Source organism: Cottoperca gobio, chromosome 5 (assembly GCF_900634415.1).
Source record: "Cottoperca gobio chromosome 5, fCotGob3.1, whole genome shotgun sequence".
Lineage (NCBI taxonomy): Eukaryota > Metazoa > Chordata > Actinopteri > Perciformes > Bovichtidae > Cottoperca > Cottoperca gobio.
Genome location: NC_041359.1, coordinates 11,462,613 through 11,490,566, shown reverse-complemented (window position 1 = coordinate 11,490,566; position 27,954 = coordinate 11,462,613). Strand labels below are relative to the sequence as shown.

Here is a 27,954-nt window from a genome sequence, read left to right as displayed (position 1 = left end):
TCAAAATATCAGAGTGGATTCAGGAGGGGTATAAATACAAGGGATCCAGCTTTATTAGAATAGAAAATTAGAAAAACACAAATAATTACAACTTTCTGTTTAAGAACCACGTGAGAAATAAATATCAGGCAAAAAAAAAAGTTAAAGTGCAAATTTTCTTTTTATTCTGATTTCATTTTACAGCAGAAATTATGTAAAGCATTCAGAAGACATTTTCCACATATAAGGGCAATATTCAAAACACTTTGCATGGCCTCAGCAACAAAATATTCTTTTAAAAAACATCAACAATTTAGTGATGCTTGTGCATGCACGTTTGTAAAACAAACAAAGTAAAAACTAGGCTACAAAAAGAAAAAGAAAAGAGGAATGAAGGACTGAGATAGGCATGGAGAACACAACAGCAGGCAAGGTGGGAATACAGCAGAAAATGAGAGAGAAAGAGAGAGAGAGACAGAGAGACAGAGAGACAGAGAGACAGAGACAGAGAAAGAGAAAGAGAGAGAGTAAGAGAACGATGGAGAGAGAGACAGGGAGAAAGAGAGAGAAAGAGAGAACGATGGAGAGAGAGAGAGAGATAGGGAGAGAGAACAAGAGAGAGAAAGAAAGAGAGAGAGAGGTGAAAGGAGATGTCTAGCCATAGATTATCTATAAGGGTCTATCATTCTAGCATGCAATGTGGTGTTTGGCAACTCCCTCTCAAAACAAGGCCTGAAAGGTTATACCATTCATTTCTAGGTGGACTCATGAGAACAGAGGCCATCTCTGCGCATGTCTACCAGCTGTCTGCTATGGCAATATTTCTTTATTCATTTTTTTTACTTCTACTCTACATACTCTTTTTACAGTCACCGTCCTCTCCAAAAACATGAACGTATTAATGGATAATGTGCAATCTGTGTGTCTAGTTTCATATGTATGTATGTGTGTGTGTGTGTGTGTTGATAAGTGCAAGCATTTGAATGTTGGTGTGTGTGTGTGTGTGTATATTTGTCTGTGTGTGCATATAGTATATGATATATAAAGGAGTCCAAAGCAGTGTTCTTTGTGGCTTGAGTTGTGCTGATGTGAGAGGAGGGGCAGTTTAAGAGGAGTGATACGGTAACATGAATGCTCCTGACAGCGCCGTCCTAACCATGGCTGTCTCTCAGTATGATGAAAATTCAGAAAACATGTGAAACACACATAATAGAGATCGTCCAATTGTAAATCTTTCAATATACTATCTTACAATTTTTTATTTTTTATTAATAAAATTGAGATGATACGTGGCTGTTACTTATTTTTTTAATTTAAGAATTATTTGTATCAAGAATCTTGTGCGTTTAAGACAAGAGCAAGTATATAAATAGAAATATCACTTTTTACTTGCTTTCAATTTAGTTTAGAATCAAACAAAATCCTATAAAATACGGGATTTGGAGATAGAAAAAGTGATGCAAACACCGCTTGGGTGAGGCAAACATCACATCTGCTGCTTCACAAAATGAGACGATCAGAAGGAGTGCGTCAATCAAGAACATGATTTGAACATTTTTGTAGATACTAAATTAGTGAATGAACAACTGGAGTATCCCTAACATACACAAATATGTACACATACATATGCATACATCAAATGTACACAGTAGCGGAACAACTCTGTGCCGGCGATCACCACACTCCACATACCATCTCCCTGTTCTTCAACCCTGAGTAAAATCTAAGGGAGAGATTTAATTGTTCCCAAAGACATAAGCACAGAGAGAAGGTGTGTGGCATTTCTTTTGTGTCTGAATGTGTACATTTGTGTACTGTATGCATGTGTTTACGTGTGTGCGCGCACATCAGTGTGAGTGAAAGAGAAAGACAAAGAAAGAAAGTGACAGCTATTTTGTCCTCTGGAAAAATGTTGGGTTATGCTTTCGTTTAACAGCTGCAAGAACAGTTTTGTAAGGAAAGACAAAGCGAGTTCCTGCAAAAAAAACAACCCACATCTTCCCCAAAACAGCGACACTGGGACGTTGAATAGACTCGTGCCAGTGCCTTTCATACACAGAGGCTGAATTCTATGGTTTTCTTGTTCTAATACTGCAAAACTGAAGCACAAGTGGGGGCATAAAGTGATACGGTAATTACTGGTTTGTCTCATAAAGCAACACATAGCATCAATCAGGCCATGATCATTCATTCATACCACTGACAAATTAGAGATTCCAACTTAGACTCGGATCAAGATTAACACTGTCATTTTTTAACACACAATTTAGGAAAATAAACAGGTAACTGGCAACCTTTTGGAGGACATACAATAGATATTTCCTGATATTAGCTTGCACTTTTCTGTTATCGAGCAGGCACTTTCTAAACAGAGCTTTCCAGAAGTCGTATCATAATGGCAGTGACAATGAGGAGAACAGAAAAATTAATCAAATGATATGTAAAAAAGCGAAGGGGGAGGAGACATTCTGTTTGAAGATGGAAAGCTTTAACTGGAGGCCAGGCTGGATCCGCTGTAGGTGTGAGTAATGGTCTTAATAAAAGCTAGTATGTTGCTGAAGCACAACCACATTGTAAAGAATGTAGCGCCCTCTTCCCGGTGCGGGTCACCATTCATTGCATTCATATTAAAACGACCATCATCTTCATTTTCATACTTGCATCATCGTGGTCTATGGTTGAGCTAGTACTAGATCTCTTCTACTGTTTATTGTCTGTGTGTGTTGCCTCTGTGGATCTTACTGATATCTTTTGGGTGTTGGTTTCCCCAACGTAACATATTGTTAGGCAAAATAGCATTCATAATAATTGGCACTACTGGCAAAAAGGGTTTAATTTTTGCTAGCCAAGAAACAAAAAGCACAAAGTGTAAATGTTTTTGTCTGAAAGATCATTGTTTCAGCTAACTTTGTTTTCCCACTTATAATTCTAACATTAGATTTTTCAGTTGCATGCTTTAACAAAATGTTCTTTTCAGTAACACGTATACTGGATACTCTTAAAGTGAAGCAGTTAAAATCCTCTCACAGTCCATAGCCACTAACATGTTCTTTTTGCTGTTTCATTTGTCTTAAATCTCATGCACATTATTCCGTTTGTAATATCTACATTATTTACAAGCAATACAGCCATCCTGTGTACCCAGGTCTCTGTCTTAAGTTCTCATTATGGGAGTAAAATAATTTATAATCTTAAATACAGTCCTCTTATGAAAAAGTTTCAGGGTCCTCGTATCCCCTTACCTCGTCAGTTTATATACAGGAATATGCAATAGTCCAAAATATGGATTTGATCGCCCGTATGGGCTAATATGGGGACCAATGCCCTGTATAGGGGCAGGTATAGGACCCATGTCCTGTACAGAGCAAGCATAGAGACCTCTCAGAGTCAAGAAGAAGTCAAGGCAATGGTATGTGACTCTCTCCTCAAAACCACAGTTAGGATTTAGAGGTTCACGCAAAGAACAAACTAACAGAGACATTTAACCATTGGAACATGTCATATTTTACCACACAAGGGGGGAAAACCAGTCTCAAGCTGAACCACTCTTGAGCCAATTAAATAAATAATCAGACCCATAAATAAATAACGTTTTTTAAAAAAAGCACCCAAAATAAGTAATTTGTCCTTACACAGTTCACATTACACAGGGCAAGGATAAGTTGATGAGGACGTAAGTGAGACACAACTACACATAGAAATACAAAAGAAACAACACTAAAGCAGTTTGGCAAGCATGCAGGAGCTCGTAGCTCAAACACATGCATTGAATTGAACAAACACGGACACACCACGTCAGGCGAGCAAAGTGCTGCCTCTGAGAACGACTCCATACAAAGTCCATGTAACAAATTAAGACATCGTTATTCAGACCCCAACCCTTATCTAACAATGCCCCTCTTACATTCAAGTGCAGTTCCTCCCCTTTTGATCGGGTGACTGATTAATAGGTTTGTAAGCCTGTGAGTCAGAGTGGTCGGTGATATTCGTGAGATACTGAATCAGCAGAATGATTTGCCACTATAGCTCTTCAGGATGATGGAGAGGAGGAATAAGCGAAAAAACCTTGCATGCAAATGCAACATAGAAGTGAGTTTTTTGGTTTATGTTTTTCTTATTCTTTCATGGATAACTGTTTGGATACAAAACGCAAAAGGTTTTGTATATTTTCTGCATGTTAAAGTAGCCTTTATCTTGAGCCAGCTGTTCACCGTCGCCGGAGCACGTTCCAGACGCCGCCGCTAACGCCGGGATGTTGTCGCCAGGCGCTTCCTCTTTGCCGTTCTCCCGTCTGACTTGTCGACTTGCTCTTGCAAAGAAACATACCCATGAAGAGTGCAAAGAATGCCATGAGGTTAATGTGATGGCCTCCCAGTGAAACTGTGGAGGAGGATCAGTGCTGTGGGCAGAGCCAGGTCCCTGGGCTCTACCCAGCAGTCTGTCTGTCTGAGCTGCCATGATGGACACCTATCCTGTCCTCAGTCTGTCTGGGAAGAGTTTTTTTTACCCTCTTGAGAGAAGAGGGGAGAGAGGGTGGGAGAGGAGGAGGGAGGAGAGGAATGGAAAAGGGCAGGAAAAGATGTTTGGAAATGGAAAAGGGAAGCAGTTTTCGGGAGGACCGAAGAAAGGAAAAAGGAGAAGATGGAGGGTGGGGAGGGTTTATAGATTGCTCACAGGCTGAGGGGGCTGTGTGTGGGGCCTGGCGGTGGGCTCTCAGGACCCCTGGCCTTTCTCTGCTCTCTGGCCCTGGGGAAAAAATAAACACACATTAGAGACATACTCAGGCAGATGAGTGAGTTTAATTGTGCATGTGTTTTTCACTTTCATTTCAAAGGCCATACTCAGAGCAATAAGAAAAGTTATTCAGCACACACACTCTCCATCCTGTAATCCTCAACACCCATCAAGGCACAAAAAAAGGGACTGGCAGGCCAAGCAAGACACTTAAAGTCCCCTAGTGATGTCAGTCAGAACATGCCCCCATATGCAAGAATCACTCCTCTATCTATCTGTCAATCATGCAGAAGTACTGACATCATTCAGCAGACCTCGGAGAGAGACAGAGAGAGAGGGACAGGGTGATAGGGAGGGAAAAAGAGAGAGAAAGAGAGAGCGAGAGGGAAAGATGATAATCCAGGATCTCCTCTCCCCCTCCCTCCGCTGACATGCAAACAGGCATCAGCCACCAGGAGAGAGGGGAAGAGAGAGAGAGAAGACTCACCCGTTTCAGAGGCCTATGGTCCATCAAGGGGCTTCACAGGAACAGTAAAACAACACCAACTATTAGCACCAATGTAGAGCGCATGTGTGCGGGTAATGTGTTTGGATGTGTGTGCAGTGGTGTTAGAGGCTGTGCCAGGAGTTTTATGTCTCACCTGTGGCGGCATCGGAGCAGGAATCTCAGGATCTTGCGAGCAGCCTGGTTTTGTTTTTTCGTGAGGAGGCTGCTGTAGGCGAAGCAACAGGAGTAAGAATACATCTTTTTTGCATAATTATGCCCTTTGTGTTTGTGAGATAGAGAGTGAAGTACCCGAGGGAGTGTCTATAGGAGCGGTAGTATTGCTGGATGAGGACCGCTGCTCTACGACTCTGTTGGAACTTCCTCTGCTCATGGAAACTCCGGAAACGACTCTGGATCAGGATGGCTGCCAGGGTCATCCTCTTATAAAGTGCATACTGAGAGAGAAGACAGAAGCAGAGCGTGTTGCAAATAAGAATGATACCTTTTGTAATGTTTAATCCTGAATACACATGTATCATCGTTTTATTTCAAAATGTTTGTAATAATATTTTGTGGCTATAATTGTTGGGATAAACAGACAGTAGTACCGGCATGGAAGCAAAGCAATCTAATGCTGTACAGCCACCAGACTTTACCTCGCAAAACACAGAAGTTGCTGGTCTTCCGCTGCCTCAATTGGTCAGTGTGTTTGTGTGATTGTGACTTTCGGGTTTACTGTAAAATTACTGTTTTTTCAATGGAGGCTTTAAAGAGAGCAAAGATGGATTCAGTTACCCGTCGGAAAGGGCTGTCTCACAGCAAGTTAAAGCTGTGAAAATACTCTAAATATAGTGCACACTTAAACTGATGTTATTTTTTTTTAGGTGGCTAAAATATGTTTGGCTGCTGCCCCCGTCCACAGCAGTACATTGCTTTGCTTCTGTAACTCCTGTATGCTTCTCCAAACTGGGGCCGAGGATAAGTACTTATACTGAACTATCAGTTTAAGAGCTTGTACACTTGGTAGTTTGGTAATAAATGTCCATAATAGATCACGTCAAGCTGCCTGAAGCAAAAACGTGTGATAAAACTGACTCGAGTTTGAATAAAACCTTCTATAATAAACACAATTCATGACGTGAATAACTTTAGTGCTTTAAACTTTAATAGAGAGGCACATAGTGAATGACATGACTAAGCCGCTTGGCTTCTTTAAAGATTAGTACATTGAGCTATTAGAAAGATAAAAAGAGTTAATACCATTAAAGGAAAGAACTGTAGCACATGATGTGGATAAGCCACATTTATATATCCAATTGTAGCACAATTCAGAGAGAATGCTTTACGTCATTTTAGCCCAAATGTATAAAGAGGACACATCTGGTATTGATATTATTTCTGGATATCTAATTCTAAAACAGTAGGTCAGCTTGACGTAAAAGCGAGTCGTGGGTTGATGCTAGCTGTTAACTCTTACCTGCTTGTATCTCTTATAGCAGCGCTGAATAACTGCTGCAATCTCTTTGCGTTGTTCCTGAATGGGACCCTGAGGTGAGTGACATTAAGAGTTGGTATAAACATCACATATATTAAATAGTTCATAGTAAGCTTTTTTCAAGTGAATATGATTCATGAAATAGAAAGGAAGATCATTTGAACAAATACCAAAAACAACACAGTGACTAAATGGATTATTTTACAATCTATAGGGCAAACATTGTATTTCTCCAAAGGCCATGTATACCTTGTGTTTTCTGAGGGAGTGCAGAGCATGCCTGATGGTTTCATACAGCTCCCCTTGCTCTGCTTCAGTCATGGCTAGACAGGAGCCAGTTTTCAACCTCTCCTCTTTCATAGCTGCACAGAGGAAGGAGGTCCAGTCAAAGGGCGAGGACAGGGCTTGCTTAGCCTGTGGACTCTGCTGATCCTCAGGCCCTGAGAGAGAGTTTGGTTTGGGGATAGGAGTCTGGGACTTGGAGTTCAGAAACCTGGAGAAAAGGAGAGAGCAAAGCATTAGTTTTAAAGTAAACAAAAATAGTTTTGCTGTTTGATGAGTTAGATAAATTAAATGTGTGAATCAGGAATTCTTTGACTCACCTCTCCACCTCACCGAGGTAACCAGACAGTAACCTGACATCACTGCTGATGCCCCCCTTCCCGGAGTCTGTTTCCGTCTCCATAGCCTCCTGCTTAAGCCTACCAGTTGAAGCCTCCATGATGTGATCAGCTAGCATCGTAATGTCCATCTGCAAGACACGTAAAGCAGGCGTTCCTTACATATTTCTAAAACAAGCTGCTCTTAAAAATAAATAAATCTTTAATTATTGCCATTTATTTTCAGGCATATACTGATGACACTCAACTCTGTGTACTTAGTGGTTTAAGGAAACGACTTAAGGCTTTTTAATCGTACAGGTGGACAAGTGAATCATCATCATCATCATCTGAGTATTATCATCATCACTTGATTTTTTTAACTTTCTGTTCTGTGGGTTAGCCTGTATGCATTTCATGTATGCTGTATACATTAAATGTGTTTAGCACATACAACAAACAGGACTCTTCATGAGCCCCCTTGTCATGCAGGATAGAATCATCCTAGAATATACAGCCACATGTCTTCCACTGGTGGATAATTATCTTAGTGGTGGAAAAGCCTTGTTGTGATAGACAAGCTTTACAAATGGCTAGATCCAAACGGAAAATGTTTAGCCTTTATCATCATTTGGCTAAGCTCAGTGTTGTACTCATACTAAGGGTGAGTATATTCCTTTAATGTAAGTTTTAACAGTTAGCACTAGGTTCTTGTTCTTGCAAATGGGATTTCATTATGTGTGCCTTTTTTCCCTTTTTTGTAAGTGCACTTAATCATTTGTAGTAGTTTGTGTCTGCTTGTGTGGGAGTAACTGAGTGGTGAAGATAGCACCGATGCCCCTGCACCAGGAGCCGTTCTTATGATGTTTCTAATCTAACGAAGTATCATGGGACTTTTCCCTTATTCACACTGAGGGTCAAAGTTTGGGGAGAGTTGTTTTCATAGATTTTTTAATGTTTAATTTCATGTATTTGATCACAATCATGGCACACATGCAAGCAAACTGTATACATTGTCCATCACATACAGTACAAAAAGTCCAGTTTTGCAACAAGATCAAAACTGCCCCTCACAATCTGCTCCCCCTACCTGCAAGTCCTCTGTGTTATCCTGATAGGTCAGCAGCTCTGTCTCCTCACCCCTGTCAGACAGCACTCTTTGGCGCAGGTGAATAGCCAGTCGTTCTTTTCCAAGAATCCTCCTGGCTAGGCTACGCTGCCCCAGAGTCTGTCTCAGACTCCACCTGGTGCCCCCTCCAGACCCCCCTATCCTGGCCTGCAGGTGGGAGAATGGAGCGCTGTGGAGTTGAGGCCGGTTAGGGCTGGAGCAGGCAGGAGGTGCGTTCTGACAGCTGAGGTTGGAGGGTTGAGTTTGTAGGGCGTTAGGGAGGAGAGAGCGTTGAGGGTTAGGACTGGGGGACGAGTTGAGGAGGGAGGTGAGGGTGGTGGTGCCAGGGGTTGAGTTAGCGAGCTGTTGCTGGGTGTCGGGGCTGGGTTTGAGTCTCTTGGCTGGGGGTGGGCCTCCCTGTTCTCCCTGTTCTCCCTGGATTCCCTGTTGGGCTCTGTGTCCTGTTTGGCTCCAGCTCTGGTTCTCTGGCTGGCTCTCTGTCCTGGCTCTCCTCAGCTCTGGGGAAACAAAGATGGTGCAAAATAAGAGAAAGTGGCAACATAGTGTAGATTCTTACGAGGCTGTACATGCTAACTTTCTAAAGGGTCAGCTCACCACAAACACATACAGTCCCCACTTACACCAAGAAATATCTAGCAATAGTAATCATTTTCAGTTTTCAACTTCAGATGTCCACAGAGAGGTGTGTAGGAATAGCACTTGGAAAGACACATAGCTGTTAAGTTTTTCAAATATAATTTTCAAAAGACATTTTGAGAAATTCCCAGTTAGATGAGAAGATTTATGAAACTCTCATGTCTGTCTGATAAACATTTAGCTAAAGTCAGCAGTTAGCTTAGCCTAGCATAAAGATTGGAAAAAGGGGAAACTAGCTCTAGCCTGGCTCTCTCAGGTGGTATCAAAATCTGCCTACCAGCACCCGACCTACTGTTATACAACTCGAAGTGTAAAAACATCAAATAGTTTTTTTACAGGACCTATTTGTCGGATGATATCTCGGCCAAAAAGTGGAAATTTTGTGTGTTTTTGGTGAACTGACCCTTTAAAATGAGACAAATTCTTCCATGGTGGTGATAAACTTTGCTTTCCCACCTGAGTTAGGGTTTGGGGTAGGGCTGTTGCTTATTCCGCTGGTCTGTGACTCTCCTCTCCACCTGTCCATCCAGGTGTCAGCAGGCTGGCCCTGAGCTTGAGGAGTTAGTTGCAGTTGTTCTAAAAGCTCAGCCAATCGAGTGTGGCCCCGGGATCGGGCGATGTTGAGCGGCAAGCGTCCCAGCGAATCAGGAATAGCCAGAGCTCGAGGGTCCCACTGGTAAAGCACCAATGCTGCCTCTGTGTGGCCCAGAGCACAAGCCCACATCTGAGGAGGCCAAAGGAAAACAGAGATTACAAACAGGCACGGAACAAAAGACACACTCTAAACACCATTCTGAAAATATTGATCACTCACCAGTGGAGTGCAGGAGAAGTGGTCCACGTTGAGAGGATCCACCTCAAGCTCGAGGTCAATACTGTCGGCATGCTTTGTGCTGCAGAACAAAAGGGAAATTAATTGACACAGTCCAAGCTTTCACAATGGTGTGTCATGTTTGTGTATTACTCACCGCCAGCAAATGAGTGTCTGAATGAGCCCTGCATAGCCCTGAGCTGCAGCCAGATGCAGTAAGGTCATTCCTCTGGAGTTCTTACTGTGGACGAGCTGATTAGATGAAGCCCAGCATGGCTGAGACATCATCTTCTCACACACCACCACAACGCGACCCTCGAACGAACCTTGATCGGTAGAAATCTGGAACATTGGAGACAAGAGGTTTTGTTTTCTGTCTGTCAGCCGGATTACTTAACAACTGCCCTGATTTTCATGAAACTTGGTGAAAGGGTGTAGCATGGGTCAAGGAACAAACCATAACATTTTGTAGCGGATCAGAATCACTCTGTGGATTCATGCATTATTTTACATTTATGAAGACGACCTTGGCGGATGTCTAGCTAGTTCTAAATGTTTTTGTGAAGGTGTCACAAAGGTTGGTTTTACAAAGGAAGAGTCTTGTGTTCAGACTCAGCAGAGCCTCTGACTTCTTGAGAGCTAGAGGGCAGTGTACTGTAACATGCTGAGGCTGTTATAGTCACAGAATAAACACTTTCAGGGGGGGGGGGGGGGGGATAATAAAACCAACGCATTTGCAGTATAATAAAATCCGGTAAAATAGCTCTGAAACAAATGTCAGCTTTGTGAGGCTTACTATATATTTGATACGTTTTTATAAACATGATCCCAAAGAGTGGATCCAACACCTCCCTAAATCTGAAGCTGGTGGTGCTTGTGTACTTGATTGCATCATGTTGTGCAGATTTAGCTATTATTGAATAAACTGATGTAAAGTTTAAAGAGTATTTCTTTGTGAGTTCCAAAACTGTGGAAAGGCCTGATCTTCTGCAGGCTTTTAAACCATTAGACCATCATCATGCAGTCTTCACATGTAATCTCAGGGACTAAAACATTAAAGACTTAAACATGTATGACTGAAACAAATTCCGTTTTGTTTCATGTTGTTTGCCTGTACTGCCCACTTGATGCTGTTTAAGATAATATGGCTAAAAAGGAACACTTCACCCAAGCTATAAATCACTTCTTCTCTGGCTTACTTGAGACTGCTGATCAGTGGCTCCTCCTCCCTCCACTTCTCCGCCCTTGGTTGCCATGGTTTCTGAGCTTGGGTTCTGATTGGATATCTCAGCCATCCTCTGTTCCATCTGCTCCAGTCGCTCCAGGATGGACATCCTGAACTGGGTATCTACAGGAACGAAGGTGGGACACATAGAGCTGTAAGCATTGGCTACTTGTTTGTTACATTTAAGCAAACCAATATTATGTTTTTAGTAAATCCTACTTAGAGCAACTTAAAGCTCTTCTTTGAGTGAATCAGGACTGAAATCCAATAAATCCCCTTACCAACAATGGGAACTTGGGAGCCAAGAAAACTGTGTGTATGATTGTGTGTGTGTGTGAAAGAGTATACATCTAACAACAAATGTAGTTTTTTTTATTGCGGTATGTGAGTGTGACCCTTTGTTTCAGTGCTGCTGCAGTTTTGCTGCAGTGCACATTATGTCATCCCACCTGCTGCTCTCTCACTCGGTCTCTCTATTTTTCTCTCCTCTTTTTCTCTCCTCTCATTTCACTCCAATTTTTCTTTCTTTCTATCTGCAGCACACAAACTGAGCTGAAAGGGTGGAGCCATGAGAGTGACACAAAGGCTCAAGCTCCTCCCTTTCCACTCTGCCAATCAGAAGAGGAGCAGAGGTTCTTCTGGATATACAGACATACAAATACAGTATCATAACAACATCCACAAAAAGGAAAAATACAGGAGATTTTAGCATGTAATGCTTGTTTGTGGTTAACTATAATAACTCAATTAACTGTTACATTACAATATCATTAGAAAGCAAATATTCATTGAAATAAGGCAACTGAATAGAAATGAAATGGTAATTGAATCAGTTAGTTATTGAATTTTAAATATGTTTGTAAAATGTTTTTTTGAACATGTTTTCAATTTTTTATTTTTTTTTATTGCCTCTTCATTTCATTTTCAATTTTACAATTCACCAATCTAGCTGTCATTCATGCTACTTGAGTCTAGATGCTGCAAGGCTCATGTCATGAAGGATAAAGAGGAATACAACAAAGGCCACTGGAACACTGGAAACACCTTCAAAAGTTATTTTAAAAGTTGATTAAAACACTCATGAATGAATTTATCATCGTCAATAACATACAATCATATCTTCACTTATAGTTTTTTTTCAACCACAATATTTAAATGCAAATTGAATACATTATGTTATTAACTGTTTTCAAGTGTATTAATGAAGTAAATGGATTATAATTGATGAGTATTCTGGTGACACACTCGCTCACTTATATTGTATATATGTAGTTGGACTGGGTACCTGTGGATTTCCTGACCAGCTTTAGATTTAGTTTTTCCCCCATTATTGTTTTGTTTCCAGGGATTCTTCCACAATAAACGAGGCTCTCACCACTGAGCAACCACAACACAGTTTGAAGTGATATCAACAAACTCTGATAACAGATGACTGCATTGCAAACCCAATCTGGGTCTACAATTGATCATTAAAAGTATAAAAAAAATTGTAAAGAAAAAAGTTTACAGTTAGTAAAGAAAACTAGTGACTTTTGACACTTGATATTTGTTAGACACACATCAATAGCTCTCCATATATTCAAATCCATGTGACATTCAGACTTTTATCACAGGGTCCATACAGAGAAACGTTTATTACTAAACATGAACATCCTCAACACATAAAGAGTATGTTATGTATTCAAGCTCTGGGTGATCAACAACATGCCCACATGTCTGTGCCTACAGGCCTGTTATTATCTGGGCCCCTACAGGAGCCACATTAGCCTCCCTTCATTTGTTGTTAGAGTTCAGTAGAGCTGTCCACTCCTGTTGGTGCTGAAAGTTTAACAGGTCAACGTGTTAAACGTGCTGAACACGCTTCTACAAGAATCAGGTCTGCAACATAAAACGAGCAGTAGCGTGCAAACAACGTGAGGACTTGTGGCACTTCTTCCATCCCTTTTGTCGGAAATCGACAGAGGCATGGGCAACACATGTACAACACATATGAGACTGAACCGTGAAGCAGTTTGAGGCTATACAGCTATGAAGTCTAAATATAGACAACAGGCACATGCATGTCCATCTACAGCAACATGACAACAAAAAACTTAAACCAGCTACAAACAACACAGACCTGGACGCCAATAAAAGGGCGCTTTATTGAAGTTAACGTCAGTTAAAAATCAAATAAGCTACGAACCCAAACAGCGAGTCTCTCTATCTGCTGCTCTCTTTGTTCCCGCTTCCGCTCAACCCCGTTAGTTTGAAGCGTGCGACTCACACATTGCTACTCCGATCGAGCAAAACACAACTAAGTGCAGGGAGGGAGGGAGAGAGAGAAAGAGAGACAGAGTTGGAAAGAGAGAGAGAGAGAGTGAGAGGGGGAGGGAGGGAGAGAGAGAGAGAGAGAGAGAGAAAGAGAGAGAGAGAGAGAGTCTCCACGTTGTCTCGTAGACACGCTTCAAATCCGCCCGCCAGACTCTGAGCTGCAGGAGGCTCAGTCGTCATCGGTACAACAATAGACTGCACACAAACTAAATTGGAGCAATGACATGTGACAAAGTCGTGTGCTGACGCATATTAGCCTAAAATTATTTATCTCTGTCTATTTTTTTCCAGGCTGTGAGCCTTTGATGTTTATTTGAGGCCAAACAAAGGACTTGAGCAAAAATAACCAGAGTGCACATTCAGGTCTTAGTATCATCGTTGAAAGTCAAAGGCAGAAGAGTCTATATATAGCGTGTATGAGGCTGCACAGCACACTGCCAGTGGTGTGCCCAACGTTTTGACTGTCAAGTGGACCGCGATTGTGCCGTGATGTCCTTGCCCTTCACTCCAGCTAACAGCCAGCCTGCTGTGACTGTAGAGCCGCATTGCCGCATTGCGCAACGCAGAGACGGGGGCGAACACAGAGTAACCCAGGACATGCCTCGCTGAGGAGACCCGTGTGTTTCCAAGCCGCAATTGCATCAGGAGATATATTAGCACACAGAAGCTACCCCCCCCCGCGGGAGCTGTGCAGAGAATATATTCAACCAATCCCCCAGAGCTGACTCAAAAAACATTTATTTTCCCTCTAACATCTTGTGTGTTTTAATTTGATTCAGTAAAATGGAAATCTCTGGAAAACAACATCTACAGTTCTAACAAAATCATTCAGATTTCTAACATGCAAATCCATAATAAATTATTCTGACCTAAACAACTCCAACAAGACAAAAGTGGACTGTGAAGATGAAAGCTGCAGTATAAACTCACACTGTACACAGACCAGGTGTTAAAACTGTTTAGGAGCTTAGATTGCTTTTTGAATTTATCTGCATGCAGGCTGAGGGCGACAATAGAAAAAAAAACAGCTGCAACCCAGGAACAGAAGAACACAATTCAGCCAAATATGGTATAATACGCAGCCACAACACCATACTGGACAGTACATCTGTGGCAGCATAATTTCACACACAAACACACACACACACACACACACACACACACACACACACACACACACACACACACACACACACACACACACACACACACACACACACTAAAAGTTGTAAAGGTGTAAAGGCTTCCCAAAAAAGTCAAACGAAAAGAAAGACTAAGAAAAGGATGCATTTTGTATGAACATTTGGGGTTTAAAGGCACAACGAGAAGGATTTCTAGGTTGCAGTTTGAAAACACATCATTCAAAGTTGGCCCCTCCTCCCCGGTTTAACAAGGGTTAGGTTTCTCACCAGCGGGTGAAAGCCAACCCCAGATTCACTCTTGTTTTGGAAAGAGCTTTGTCCACTTTCCAAAACAAGAGTGAATCTGTGGTTGGCTTTCATTTGGGCTTTCGTTTTTTCTGCACTGTGTCCGTCATTTACGTAACTTCCTCTTGAATGCATGCTTACGATCTGGCACGGGGTTGCTACATTTTTATAGAGATTAATGCAGAGAAACGTTCCGAACACAGCTAAAAACTAAAATTCAGCCACAGGGAAGGGTCTCCGCAGACATCACCACACACGTCTAGTGGGTCATAAGTGAAGATTAAGAGGGTTTCTTTTTGTAGAAGTCTATACATTGTACCTTTAATGTTCTGGGTAAAAATAAAGTCAAAAATTAAAATAAATCAGACACACACACAACACTCAATGCACACAACAAAGCAGTGTACATAACGGCTCATTTTGTTCATGGTTTATGCTCTTTGTTAAGTTAATAATAAGATGATGAGAGTGTAACTGTGCATCCCTGTGTGGTCAGAAAACACAAACAATTGCGCTTACCATCGAGGGACAGCCAGTCGTGCTGAGAAGATGGCAGGGCAGGAAGGTCACGCGCCTTGTATTCAAACACCACTGAGGAAGAGATGACCTCACCGCCCATAGCTACCTGCAGCATCACCAGTCCTGTGTCATGGGCTGGAAACAGGTAAGGAATTAGTAACACTGTCTGTGTGTGGAGACAGATCTCTTCTTGTCAAAGAATAATTTCAGTATGTTAACCATTATACACTGTGAATGCATAATATTGCTTTTGCCCATGTGTGCTTCCAAAATGTGTCTTGCCGTTTTCCCCTGATCACACTTACTATAGCAGGATGTGACTCATGTATCACTTATTATACCATCCCAAAAAAAGTTTTTATTGCGTTTCTGCCAGACAGTATCCCTCCTCACAATCTTTTTTGTTTATTGTTCTTATCTTCTTGAGTAAAAGGGACTGTGTCTCCTGATAAGGGTGTGCAGCCGATATTGTTAGACTCTTTCTTTGCACGCTGTAGAAAAACCTGCTGGAAACGGCTTATTAAAGGCATCAGTGTGGTGACAGTTGGGCTATGTTTACATTTAACAACCACAAATTTGCAATAAATGCAACCAATGGCGGCGTAATCCTGTACGCCCTAGCGTACAATTTTGTTGTGGATATTAGAATTGCGGAGGCCGTTCTGCAAGAGTTTGATGCAACAGGGAGACAGAGAATGAACTTCAAAGAGGAAGTGTTACTACTTCATTTAATTTGAGTAAAATAGTACTTTTTAAATAGTTTTTAAACATTTATACATTCTATTTTTTATACATCATATTAAGGTTTTCGAATGAATGATCGTTATATTTTGTAAACCCTAAAAAAGGTGCGTGTCTCCCTTTGTGTGCAGTGAAAATGTTGTTGTTGAAAGACTAAACACCAACAATTATGTATTGAAGCTGAATATTTGGTTAGATAAAAACATGTTGTGAATTTTGGAACCGATCACATCTATCTTTTTTCAATAAATTTAAACTTTTGGACTGAGACAATTAAAGAGACGAGAGAAATAGTGACAGGAGAGGGGAAGAGAAGGTGGATTATTGCACGCACTGTTTTTTCTTAAGTATAGGGTATGAATGCAATGATGCCTCTCACAAGAGTTGACTCTACCACAACCGGTTCATGAGTTTGGCGATGGTAAATTCATCTATTTAGAGGTTATGTGCCTTTTATTCATAGGAAACTCTCACTGCCACACCCCCTTTTTGCCAATGGGCATGAAAACAAGAACACACTTTTTCACTCACACACTTCATTCTCATTGCCAAAAATTCTGCCTCCTAGGGCGAAAATTGGGTGAGGAAATGTTATGGACCAACCGGCCAGAGCGAGCTATTGGTGGTCGCAGCTAAAAAAGAAAGCGTTTTTGTTGTGTGTGTTGTGTGTGAGAGTGCTTGAATAAAGTATACAGGTGTGTTACCTGGGCAGTAGCAGCGCAGCACGCCGGGCTGGATGAGGGCAGCAGGGACACTAATGTGGTCAAAGAGACAGCTGTACTCACTGCTCGACTCCAACCACGGACCTGTGATCAGCACCTTCACTCCCCCCTGCGGCACACAAACAGAGACCTCAGTCTACTCTCACAGTCTGTGTGAGAATAAGACACCTCACTGTATGCATACTATAATGTCCTGTTGTCATAATTCATGCATAGAGTATAATGTAGCATGTGCAAATTCGTCTTTCTGTGTTTTTATCAAATATCCTGATTTCATCCATGTTTTGCAAAAACATACCTCAGAGACACAGTGGCCTATTTTTGTGTTTTCCTTACATGAATCTAAATTCATAGTTATTTATAATTGCCCCATTTACAAAGTTCTTATTATTTTGCTAATAACAAATCTATGAGTCTGAAAGGCCTGGTAGCAGCCCCTAGAGGCTGTGCTGCTCCTTACATCCAAGTAGTTTGAACCATCTGAACAACACTGCCATGTGTTTTCTCTAGTGTAGCTAAAAGTAAAACAAAAACAACATATTGTGCCCCAAAAATGTTCAGTCATGAAGTGATTATACAACGACAAAACATTTTCGATTGAAACCCATTTACCAGCAGTAAATATTCTAAATATTAAGCCATCATTTCTTGCTTTTTCAAGAAACTCAAAACTGTGGAAGTGTGATGTAAAACTGATGATCCCGGAAGAAAGTTGCAGAAAAATGTTAGCTGAATATGTGCACATGTTGGAGTTAGTTAATAAAATTCTTTTTGACAAATAGTTTTTTTTGAAAATGATGGTGGTAAGATGCTATGTTTCCACAAATTTCATCATAATTTAGTGACAGAACTTGTGTCAGAGATATTTTAAGTGGTACATGGGTAAATTAATGAAGCTACTCAGGGTAATCAGTGTAATATTGAAATTTCATCAGCTGAGTCTGAGATATTCTGAGTCCTTAATGACCACACAGCCAGGCTGGCGGTCTGAGTACAAATTGTGAGTATGATTTCAGCATTTAACATTAGTACAAGCCACGCTCAATCATGTGTTGGAGGGAATGATTTTCCTGTAGGGAACAATGATGAATAAATAATGAAAGATAATCATGTTGGGTTTACGAACCTCTGGATAAGACCACTCAGGGGAGTAGTCTGTCACACCAAACAGCCTCCCAGTCTCCTGCAGCAATCCCAGAGCTCCCTGCTGCACCTCCGAGCCCTGCAGGTGGCCTGCTGCTGTGCCCTGGTCCTCTCCTGCTGCCCCCTCCTGGGGCATAAGAACCCCAGTCACAGCTGCTGCCACCCCACCTCCAGACCCCTCAACCGAGATGAAATCATTGATGAGATCAGAGAACTGGCTTCCAAAGGAAGCCTCAAAGCCCTCCAGACTGATGGCCGCTCCTGCTCCAGCTGTTGTAGCTGACACCCCCCCACCTTGCTGAGGAAGAGGAGAGCTGTAGAGCGCCCCCTCGATGCTTACACCAGCAGCTATTGACTGAGGACTGGCCACCACTGAACTGCTGGGCCCTGACAAGCTTACGCCGTTACAGAGATTTCCCCTTCCTCCTCCACCACCTCCTCCGCCCTCCTCTCCTCCTCCATTGTCATCTGTGGGTTGCAGGTAGTGCTCAGCGTCAACACTCGTGTATGCAGGCTTAAGTAGCAGCTCCCCTCCATTCTCAGAAGCCTTGTCTAAGCCCCCGACCTCTCGATGTCCCCTACTGCCTGACTGGTCGACGTTCGTGTCCTGTGGTGTTAGAGGAAAAGAGCCCACCGCCACTCCTTGTCCGTTCCTTCCACACATGCCCTGCTGGTCTGGGCTGGCTTGGTGGAGGTGCGTATGTGGGTCTCCGTTGGTGACCGGAGTGTCTGTTGGCACTGTGGGCAGGCCTATGTAAGCCTGGGCCTCGCCTGATTCCTGGGTTGCCTCAGTACCGTTGGTCTGCAGCTGGGAGGACTGGCTTGTCTGCGGGGAGGCCTGGAGGAAGAGGCTGGGGGAGGGGTGGTGTGAAGGCTGGGTCAGACTTGGGACACAAGCTGATGACATCACAGCACTGAAGTCCATCTGCTCCAGGGTGGTGCTGGGGCTGAGGCCGGTCCCTTCTCCTACGTAGCTGCTCTGAGGGGCCAGCGGCGGCTCCAAGGGTGCAGGTTCTGTCTTGATGTTGTTGACGATGGCTGGGTTGTAGACAAAGCTGTTGGAGGAGCAGTGGAGTCCTCCATCGTCACCATTACATCCCTCAGCCTTCCCTCCACCTCCTCCATACGTTTGGCCCTGCTTGGGATTGTTGAGGAAGCAGTCAGGGTCAAAGGTCATGGCTGTCTCAGGAAGGCTGACTCCTCCAGCGGAGTCTAGAGAGCTGGATAGAACCAACTCTCCTGCCTCCACTAAGCCCACGGCACCTGGAAACGATGCAAACCTCTGGTTTTCAGGGGCAACAGCCAACAGGATGCCGGCCGTGGTGCTCTCATGGGCGGATGCCAGCAGGTGGGTGTGTCCAGCAGAGTAAACCGAATCCCCAGTCAGCGTGGTGACCTCAGACATGAACACAGCTGTGCTCTGTGACAAGCCAGCCCCGATAGCGAGAGCGGGGCTATCAGCCATGTCGCTGGTGATTGACAGTGGGGAGCTCTGGGTGGTGTCGGGGACCTCCACCTGGTTGGTGGAGGTAGATGAGGACACTTCCATGCTGCTCTGTGGGAGTAGCGAGGGTTTGGTTAACCTGCCATTCCTCCTCTCTCCTCCACCCGCTCTGCTCCTGCCCCCTCCCCCCGGGCTGGGCTCTGTCTGGCCTTCTGACACATCGCTGTTCTGGACCTCCGTGCCATCTGCTTCCTCAGCTCTCTGGCCTGCTGCTACGCCCGTACCCGCTGCAGTTCCACCTCCTGCTGCTGCTCCTGACTCCTGCTTGGATGAGATGATGCGCTGCTTGACACTGGAACATTTCTGATGCAGGCTGCTTCCAGCACCTGTCGGATCAGACAGTCAAACAAAGGAAACATCATTAAAGACAATGTATCTTAATTTTCTGTCCTTTTATTTGCTCAGGGCAATCCTTATAGTAACGTAGCATTACCTCACAAACAGTTGACAGTGTGTAATGGCGCCCTCCAGTGTTTAGAATGTCCACTAGAAACTGAGATCATGAACGCCGCTTGACACGCTTGAGTGTTCAAAAACATTCAAATACATATACGCAAAATGTGCAATATGCAAGACATTTCAATTCTAATATCTGAGGGGATTTCCAGTTTCTAAATTAGAGGTCTATATTTAAATTTCTGGGATTTATCTGATGCATTTTGAGTGAAATAACAAATAGTTTAGACCTAATGCCCATAAAAACCCGTATGACCACAGATGGATCAGGTCAGTGATAGAGAAAGAAGTGCTAGGGGAGGAAAAAAGCAGAGAGCTGTTTTTTTGTGAGCAAATTAGGGATGGTAGAAGAGCGAGAGGGAATATGCTTCAGTGGGGAGAGTGAGAAGTGAGGTGCTACTTAAGTCAACAAGCCACTTAGTTTTGGGCAGCTATCTTTATTTGCCCTTCCAAACCAGATCAAAAGAGGGGTGAGATAGGTGTGTGTGTGTGTGTGTGTGTGTGTGTGTGTGTGTGTGTGTGTGTGTGTGTGTGTGTGTGTGTGTGTGTGTGTGTGTGTGTTGATGCTCATTTATGAATAATACATGCTGGATATTTCTGGCACCTCTGTCTTCTTTCCCTGCCTTTCTTGGGTGAAATGTGTATCTGCCTCTAGGTGGCAGCATGGCACTGATTGTAAACGACCAAAACCAAAACCAAAAAAATCTAAATCTGTATATAGCCTGGCTGAATGGTATGAATGTCTCTTCATAAGGTGGCTTTTAAACGGGCAAGGTTGTCTCACTATGATTACTTTGTAAAGTCAGTAAATAAGGCCACTGTTAACGCCCAAACGCACCTTTTGGCAAGGCCAGTTGTTGCATTTAGGCTTTCTGATTTGTCTTTACCTTCACCGATATCCAAACAAGATGTTTCTTCTAAATGAACACTCATTTGAAATGTTCATATCATCTCCCCTGAACTGCTGAAATCACCCCTCTAATAAGTAATGGCACGGCTCCAGACCTTGCCCCATTCTGCTGCCAGGTTGTTTACAAAGCCCAAAATCAGGCCAGTGAACCAAATTATCTATGTTTTAGATTCACTACACTGGTTTCCTACAGATTAATTTGGAGACTTACTGCACCGTGACAGGTGGTATTTTTATTGACCCAAGGAGACTCATCTCCCCAGGTTTAGGAAGTGTGAGGGCTGAAACATGAGAGTAAGAGGGAGGCGAGTGCTGAAAAATTAGGGTAACGCTAACTCACACATGGGTTTGAGTTGTCCAATGAGCTCCTCCTTGCTCCACTTGGCCCACTCCTTCCTGTCTGTGTTGATGGAGCAGAGGACAGGACCACATGGCTTCCCGCTATCGTCCACTGCCGGTACATTCAAGTAGTGCACCAGCACAATGTCTGGGTTCTACATCATAGGGACACACACAAACAGACACATGCACGCACATGGTGTTAGTTTAACATGGCCTTTATTCATAAATTCATTGTCATGTTCTTTCCAACATATGGGAGGGAGAGAATAAAATGATGGAGTCTATTTACAGAGGGAGGGGGAAATGGAGAAGGAAAGCAGGAGAGAACGTGGAGGTCAGGGAGGAGGTTGGACATAGCGTGTCAGATAAGATTCTTTCACCTGCCCATAAAAGATTTAACAGCTCAAGCCCACTCATCACTCTCTCGCTGACCCTGCAGAGGCTGTGGAAGTGTCCACATGTGTGCCTGTGTGTATGTGCATGCATGCGTGATATATATACAGAGAGAGAGAGAGAGAGAGAGAGTGAGAGAAAGGGAGGGAGAGAGGAGTTCAGAGTAGTTCTCACGATACTGTAGGCCACCAGTAGACCTATGGAATTTCTACCTAATGAATGATTCAACAGGTGCATTCACGTGCATCTGTGTGTGTGTGTGTGTGTGTGTGTGTGTGTGTGTGTGTGTGTGTGTGTGTGTGTGTGTGTGTGTGTGTGTGTGTTTATGTGTGTGTGTGAGAGAGAGGATAGCGAGAGGGAGAGAAGCTCCTCTTGATGAAAGATTCAGTAGACAGACTCAGGTGAGGGGGAGGACCTGCTGAGGTGGAACACTTTTCTCTCCAAAAGAGGATGGCACAGTGGGCTTCTACAGCACCACACTGTGCAATGCAACAGCACTCACAGGCTGATTTATGCTCATATTCACACTTATGTGTTTTGATATCGGTGCAAAGAGCAGAAAATGGCACTTTAGAGATAAAGCAAGTAGAATTTCCCCTTCATAATTTCAGACTGCGGGAATCAAACAAGTTGGGCATGCTGAAAAAGGAAATATATTGGGTGAGGGCATATTCAATTTACAGCCGGTGGCTGGAATGTCCTTGTAAATTTCATGTGACAAATTATGCAGGAAATTCTGCCGAGGAATACATAAATATGTGTGCATTTCCATATTTTAAATGAACATTGCTGGGTATTCAATATTTTATTTGAGATGAACAGAGAGAGATGAAGAGAGAGGCAGTGTAAATGTAAATGCATTTTTTAAGATTCATCATGTAACCTGTCATCTGAAGATGATGAGGTCCGGGTGATCACGTCTTTGCCAATAAAGGGAGAGACGTGTGTGTGTGTGTGTGTGTGTGTGTGTGTGTGTGTGTGTGTGTGTGTGTGTGTGTGTATGTGTGTTGTCTTTCACATGAGCAGTATCATGAGTGCAGCATCTCTGTGAAAAAAAAACATCTTTATACACAGAGGACACCTGTGCATGTGTGTGTTGTTTGTAGCTCCAGGGTGTTTTCTTGGAGAGGACCACATATTGAAAAGCACCTGAGTCTGTGATGCTCACTATAAGTATCGAGAGTCAGGGGTTTCGAAACCACGCTGTGCTCTGGAAGTTACAGTCAACTTCTGGCAAAGAAATACTTTCATTATTCTAAACTGCACGTTAGCATTATACAAGACCCACCTATAGACCGGCATATTCTGGGTATATTGTAGTGGTCTAACTGTGTGTGTGTTCACTCAGCCAAACAACATCCAGTTTTATTATGACCCAAGCTTTGTGATAGTATTTTCACTATAGTCTGCACCATTAATTTAGAGGAGGATGTTTATTGCTGGTTTATTGTTTAGCTTAGTGTTCCTTTTTTTAAATAGACAGTTTAACCAGCAAAACTTTGTGTAACACTGATAATATAAATCCTGGTTGCCATGTTTTTGTAAAATATGGAACAAAGCCTGGAATAAATGTTACAAAATGGTCATAATGTAAGAGGAAAATACCTGAAATGACAAATATATGCTGTCATATGTGACAACTAATAACGCATTATCACCACACTATAAATGCTGCAGAAGTCTTGTTTTTGTATGTGTATAAATGTGTGAGAAAAAGGCAAGGGGGGGGGGAAGGGGGGTGGACTTACCTGCAGCAGCCAATAGCATCTACGATGGAAGGTGGGGATGATGGAGGAGTGGACGTAGCAGCCATACAGACACTAGAGAGAGGAGAGGAGAGGAGATTGCAGGGGTAAACAAGAAAAGCAAAAGGGAGGAAGCAAGACAAAAAGTGAAAAAGGAGAACAGGAGGAGAGGACAGTAAATGAGAGAACAGGAGAGGAGAACTTAGGTTATACCCACTTAGGCTGTATTGATTGCGGTGCTAAAACTAAATTGCAAACATGCTGTATGCGTTTTTTCCTAATGTCTTTTCTAAAATACCATAAATCTGATGTTGACAATTACAGCATAAAAGATTGGGAAATTTACTGCCTCAGCAAGACGAGACATAACCCACTTGGAATTCACAAAAAGTCACACTGTCGTCAGCTCACAGACACTGCAAGAGAGATTAGTAACAGTGAAAAGGACAAGGAAGAGGAGGCGAAAGCGAGGAAAGCACAGATTGTCAAGGTGGACAAGATGAAGAGGAAGTTCAGTATAGACTCCATCCAGCAGAGGATGCTTACATACATACAAAGTAGTGTATACACGTGTGTGAGTCTGAAAATAGTGTGTATATTTTTGTGATGCGGTATTGAATGATTTGATACCGGTGTCAATACAGTACCCAAGTTTCAGAACCAATACCAAAACTGAACATTTGACACCTTAAATTCAAGAATATTTCTTTTTTTTCATTCGACAAAGCTGAACTATCTAATCGAAGAACAAGTATACAAGACAAGGAGTCTGACCAAGCATTTAAAACCAGCTTCCATATTCTTATATTAGGTGCTATGGAAACAATTCAGTCAAAGCGTTTCATATTGAGGTTCGATACCTGGTACTAATGAAGAGTGTGTTCGTTGTGTTTGACAGGGGAACGATGAAATGATGACAGAAAAGCTTTCTACCAAGGTCATCGCTGCCACTTTTTCACATGCAGTAAAATCAATGATTACACACACATACACACACACACACACACACACACACACACACACACACACACACACACACACACATTGGTTGTGTGTAAAGACAAAATTGCACACACAAACACAAATTCTCAGCAATCAGGCAGAACTATAATCAACACTTGTCCTGTTTTCTGTCTCGTGAACACTCGTGCACACTTATATTTTCTCGCCATTTTGCCTCTTCTCAGAAGTAGCCCGCCCTCTATCTAAAGTGTGTTTTGCCAAAGGCAAAGTGCATTTCCATATATTTCCATTCGATATGAGGAGGCTCTCCATCCAGGGTTATGTTTTTCTCTCCTGCTTCCTGCCTCTCCCCATCCTCCTTCACTCCCTCTACTCATCTTGCTGCTCTGCTCATTCCCTCATTCCCGTCCCCTGCTCTACACACTGCTTGCTTGTGCTTGCTTTGGGGGGTCCTGGGAAGACGTGACACAAACAATTACCAAGCAACTACCGAGGAGAGAAACACTTTGTTTATGTGTATGCGTGAGTGTGTGTGTGTGTGTGTGTGTGTGTGTGTGTGTGTGTGTGTGTGTGTGTGTGTGTGTTCAAACACGATTGCAGAAAATTGCATGAGAGATGAATGTCAATGTGAGTGTGGGGTTGTGAATAATAGAGGTGCAGATGGGAATACTTGATCTCAATTATTCCCTTTACCTCTGTGTCTCTTTCGCCTGTCTTCTGCTCTCCCTTAATGCAAAACTATTGAGCCCTCTGTAAACATCCATGTGCCTCCTCTGTGTCTCTCCCTCACTCTCCCTTCTTCCTCATTCTTTCGGTTTCTGACACATGCATGCTCACTCCTCTAACCTCTTGGTATATTCCTGCTGAATAATCAATTTTTTAGCTGGTTGCTCGAACACACACACACACACACACACACACACACACACACACACACACACACACACACACACACACACACACAGACGCTGCCTTGAGACTGGATCGATACCCCTCTCTGTTCTGCTGAAGGAGGCATTGACATCATTCCTGGCCTCAGGCCAAACACACTCTTATCCTTCAGAAAGAGAGAGAGAGAGGGAGACAGAGAGAGGAAGGGAGACAGGGGCACAAGCAGAGAGGGAGGGAAAGAAAGAGGGGCACCGCTCGCTCTCAGGTAACACGTTGGCCAGCAGCCTCAGCATGTGTGTTTGTGTGTACATTTGTGTTACACGTATGTGTCTCCTCGGAGAGAAGGAGAGTACGTTAGGAAGTGAGATTGTGTGTACATTTGTGTTACACGTATGTGTCTCCTCGGAGTGAAGGAGAGTAAGTTAGGAAGTGAGATTGGCGGTGAAACCATGCTCAGTGCCAAACAAGATCATCGACTTGTTTTTTCCATTGCAGCCTCTCACCTCTACTCCCTGGACTTTGAGCTTCATGTGATCCTCTCGGGTGGTCTTCCCGTCTTTCCTTTTCTTCCAGCAGTAGCCATCTTTCCTGTACTTCACCTTCTTACGGTTGTAGAGGATCATAGAGCCATTTTGAGGCCTGATAAGAGGACGGGATAAAGAGTTAGCCAGACAGAAAGACACACATGGTGTTGATTGATATGTTGAGCACAGTGGAGACTTCTTTAAAACTGACAGCAATTCAACTGACCAAAAATGATTTTCCTGCTGTCATTTCAAACTGCCAAAAGTATACAAATTCTCCCGCATTGCTGATTCACAAATACCGACAGAAACGAGCAAAAACAACATTTTACATGGTGACGTCAATGTTATTCTTCCCCAGTCAAGTTAGCTGCTCCCATACCACCCCTCCCCTCCTATACGTGGACTCACACTCCTACGTGTTAATATTTTAGTAGGGTGATTTATCAGCACAACAGGAACATTGGGCTCTAAGCTCCCATTCTATATACACCTGGTGGGATGAACATGTGTGCACACGGACACACCAGGAGCCATACATGTAGAAAGACAGAGATGATATCAGAGATGGCAGGACCTACTGCCGTGTGTTCTTTGAGCTCAATGTCAAACCTGCTGCTCTGCAATCAATCATTACACTTCTAAAACGTTAAGGACAGGTGTGTGTGTGTGTGTGTGTGTGTGTGTTTCTGTGTGTGTGTAGGTGGAGGGAAAATGCTTCTCTGCCTTATCTCATGACAACAGAAAGAGAACAGACACGTTAACAATCAATAAACACATACTCACAAGTGCTTGCTCTCTCTCTCAGGGACAGTCATGAGCATGAGCATGCATGCACATAACCACACACACATTTACACACCTCCTCTCTTTTCTCTGCCCTCCTCTTCTTCGTCAACCTCCAATCTTTATACCCCCTTATCATAGAATCTCTTCATTTTCTCTTTACTGCTTCTTCAGTCCCTCCAAACTCCTCTCCTTTCCACTTATTCACATCTTCTCATCTTGTCTATTCCTTCTACTATCCTAACCTTTGTTTCTTTTATTGTCCCCTCTCATCTACTTTCTCCTCTCCTCTCCTTCCCTCCTCTCCTCTCCTTCCCTCCTCTCCTCTCCTTCCCTCTCCTCTCCCCTCTGCTGGAATTTGATGTAGACACATCTATATGGACTGAGATGATTGCAATTTACTCAGAACACTGTGTGTAGTGAAATTGAATTTACTTTGAGCTGATTTTCTTTGACACCTTAAATCTGTTCTGTTTTGGGGTGAGCCTGCCAGTTTCTTAGCGGAGTGGAGACCCCCACCCTCCGATCAAAGCCGAGTTTAGTCTCCGTCTCGAGCAGTGTGAGTCATCTCAGAGCTGCTGATTCTAATTATGTTATGGAGAAGATGGATGAGATCAGATGTGTGCCTGTGTGTGCGTGTGTGTGTGTGTGTGTGTGTGTGTGTGTGTGCGTGTGCGTGTGTGGGTGGGAAATACGTGCACATTCATATGTAAGTGTATGTGTGGAGTTGCACGCACGTGGATGGTGCCCGTGCTCCGCGCAAACCCTCCGATTCAAGCAGACATAAATGCTATTGATTGTAACTGGGCTGTGATGTGTGGGATATAAAAAGCTTTTCCACCGTTCCACCGTGTAGCAGAGCGAAAACAGAGAAGGCAAGGGGAGGAGAGTCGGGGGGAAAAAGACGGCAAGATGAAGAGATGGAGTGGGCGAGTGAGTGAGTCCCGTAAAGGGAGGAGAGAAGGAGGAGTAGACGAGAAAAGTGAGAGGAGAGGGAGAGAGGAGGTAATGGTCATTACTTTGAACTGATGAGGTATTTCAGTGAGGGGAGAAATGAAGGTCATTGATAGTTATCTTAATATTGCCCCCCACTAGTGTGGCGGACACATGCGCACATATGCATAAAAACACACACACAGCCGAAACGCACACACATAAATGTCACTGGCTCCGTTTGCTGAGCTCCTTTCCATCTGATGGGATTAGGTGTAATCTGTTCTAATCTTGCCTCGTGTCATGTGTAAATGGGATTATATCTAACTGCTGCTCAATAACACCAATACGACTGCTGCTGCTGTTGCTGCTGGGGGGCTGAGGCTATACGGCAGCACAACCAATCAATAAGAAATCCATCCACAACATAAACTGTGCTGCTGGCCTAAGGCTGCTCCTGAGAAGAGTTGTTCAGCTCGCACAATGGGAGTGCACAGGCATCACCTGGGGCTTTCAGTGGTGTCAGTAATCAGAAATGAGGTGACTT

The 27,954-nt window shown here is 43.2% G+C and overlaps 1 protein-coding gene across 5 annotated transcripts in view; it reads right to left on the bottom strand.

The window, feature by feature from the left end:
• Positions 1 to 143: 143 nt before the first annotated feature.
• Positions 144 to 27,954, bottom strand: part of LOC115008202 (calmodulin-binding transcription activator 1-like) — a 53,526-nt gene continuing 25,715 nt past the window's right edge. Inside the window, exons 5-22 of one of the 5 annotated variants that reach the window (XM_029431622.1) lie at positions 25,668 to 25,803; positions 23,314 to 23,385; positions 21,171 to 21,324; positions 17,944 to 19,790; positions 16,800 to 16,926; positions 15,355 to 15,489; positions 11,070 to 11,218; positions 10,028 to 10,212; positions 9,874 to 9,952; positions 9,516 to 9,783; positions 8,385 to 8,920; positions 7,298 to 7,446; positions 6,945 to 7,188; positions 6,678 to 6,746; positions 5,510 to 5,655; positions 5,355 to 5,426; positions 5,201 to 5,231; positions 144 to 4,725 (exon numbers count right to left, since the gene is read on the bottom strand). In XM_029431622.1, the coding sequence (XP_029287482.1) occupies positions 4,693 to 4,725; positions 5,201 to 5,231; positions 5,355 to 5,426; positions 5,510 to 5,655; positions 6,678 to 6,746; positions 6,945 to 7,188; positions 7,298 to 7,446; positions 8,385 to 8,920; positions 9,516 to 9,783; positions 9,874 to 9,952; positions 10,028 to 10,212; positions 11,070 to 11,218; positions 15,355 to 15,489; positions 16,800 to 16,926; positions 17,944 to 19,790; positions 21,171 to 21,324; positions 23,314 to 23,385; positions 25,668 to 25,803 (4,432 nt within the window). In that variant the 3' untranslated portion in view covers positions 144 to 4,692. The remainder of the gene's footprint in view (positions 4,726 to 5,200; positions 5,232 to 5,354; positions 5,427 to 5,509; positions 5,656 to 6,677; positions 6,747 to 6,944; positions 7,189 to 7,297; positions 7,447 to 8,384; positions 8,921 to 9,515; positions 9,784 to 9,873; positions 9,953 to 10,027; positions 10,213 to 11,069; positions 11,219 to 15,354; positions 15,490 to 16,799; positions 16,927 to 17,943; positions 19,791 to 21,170; positions 21,325 to 23,313; positions 23,386 to 25,667; positions 25,804 to 27,954) is intronic. The other 4 variants (XM_029431623.1, XM_029431620.1, XM_029431621.1 and 1 more) reach the window with 4 other exon arrangements.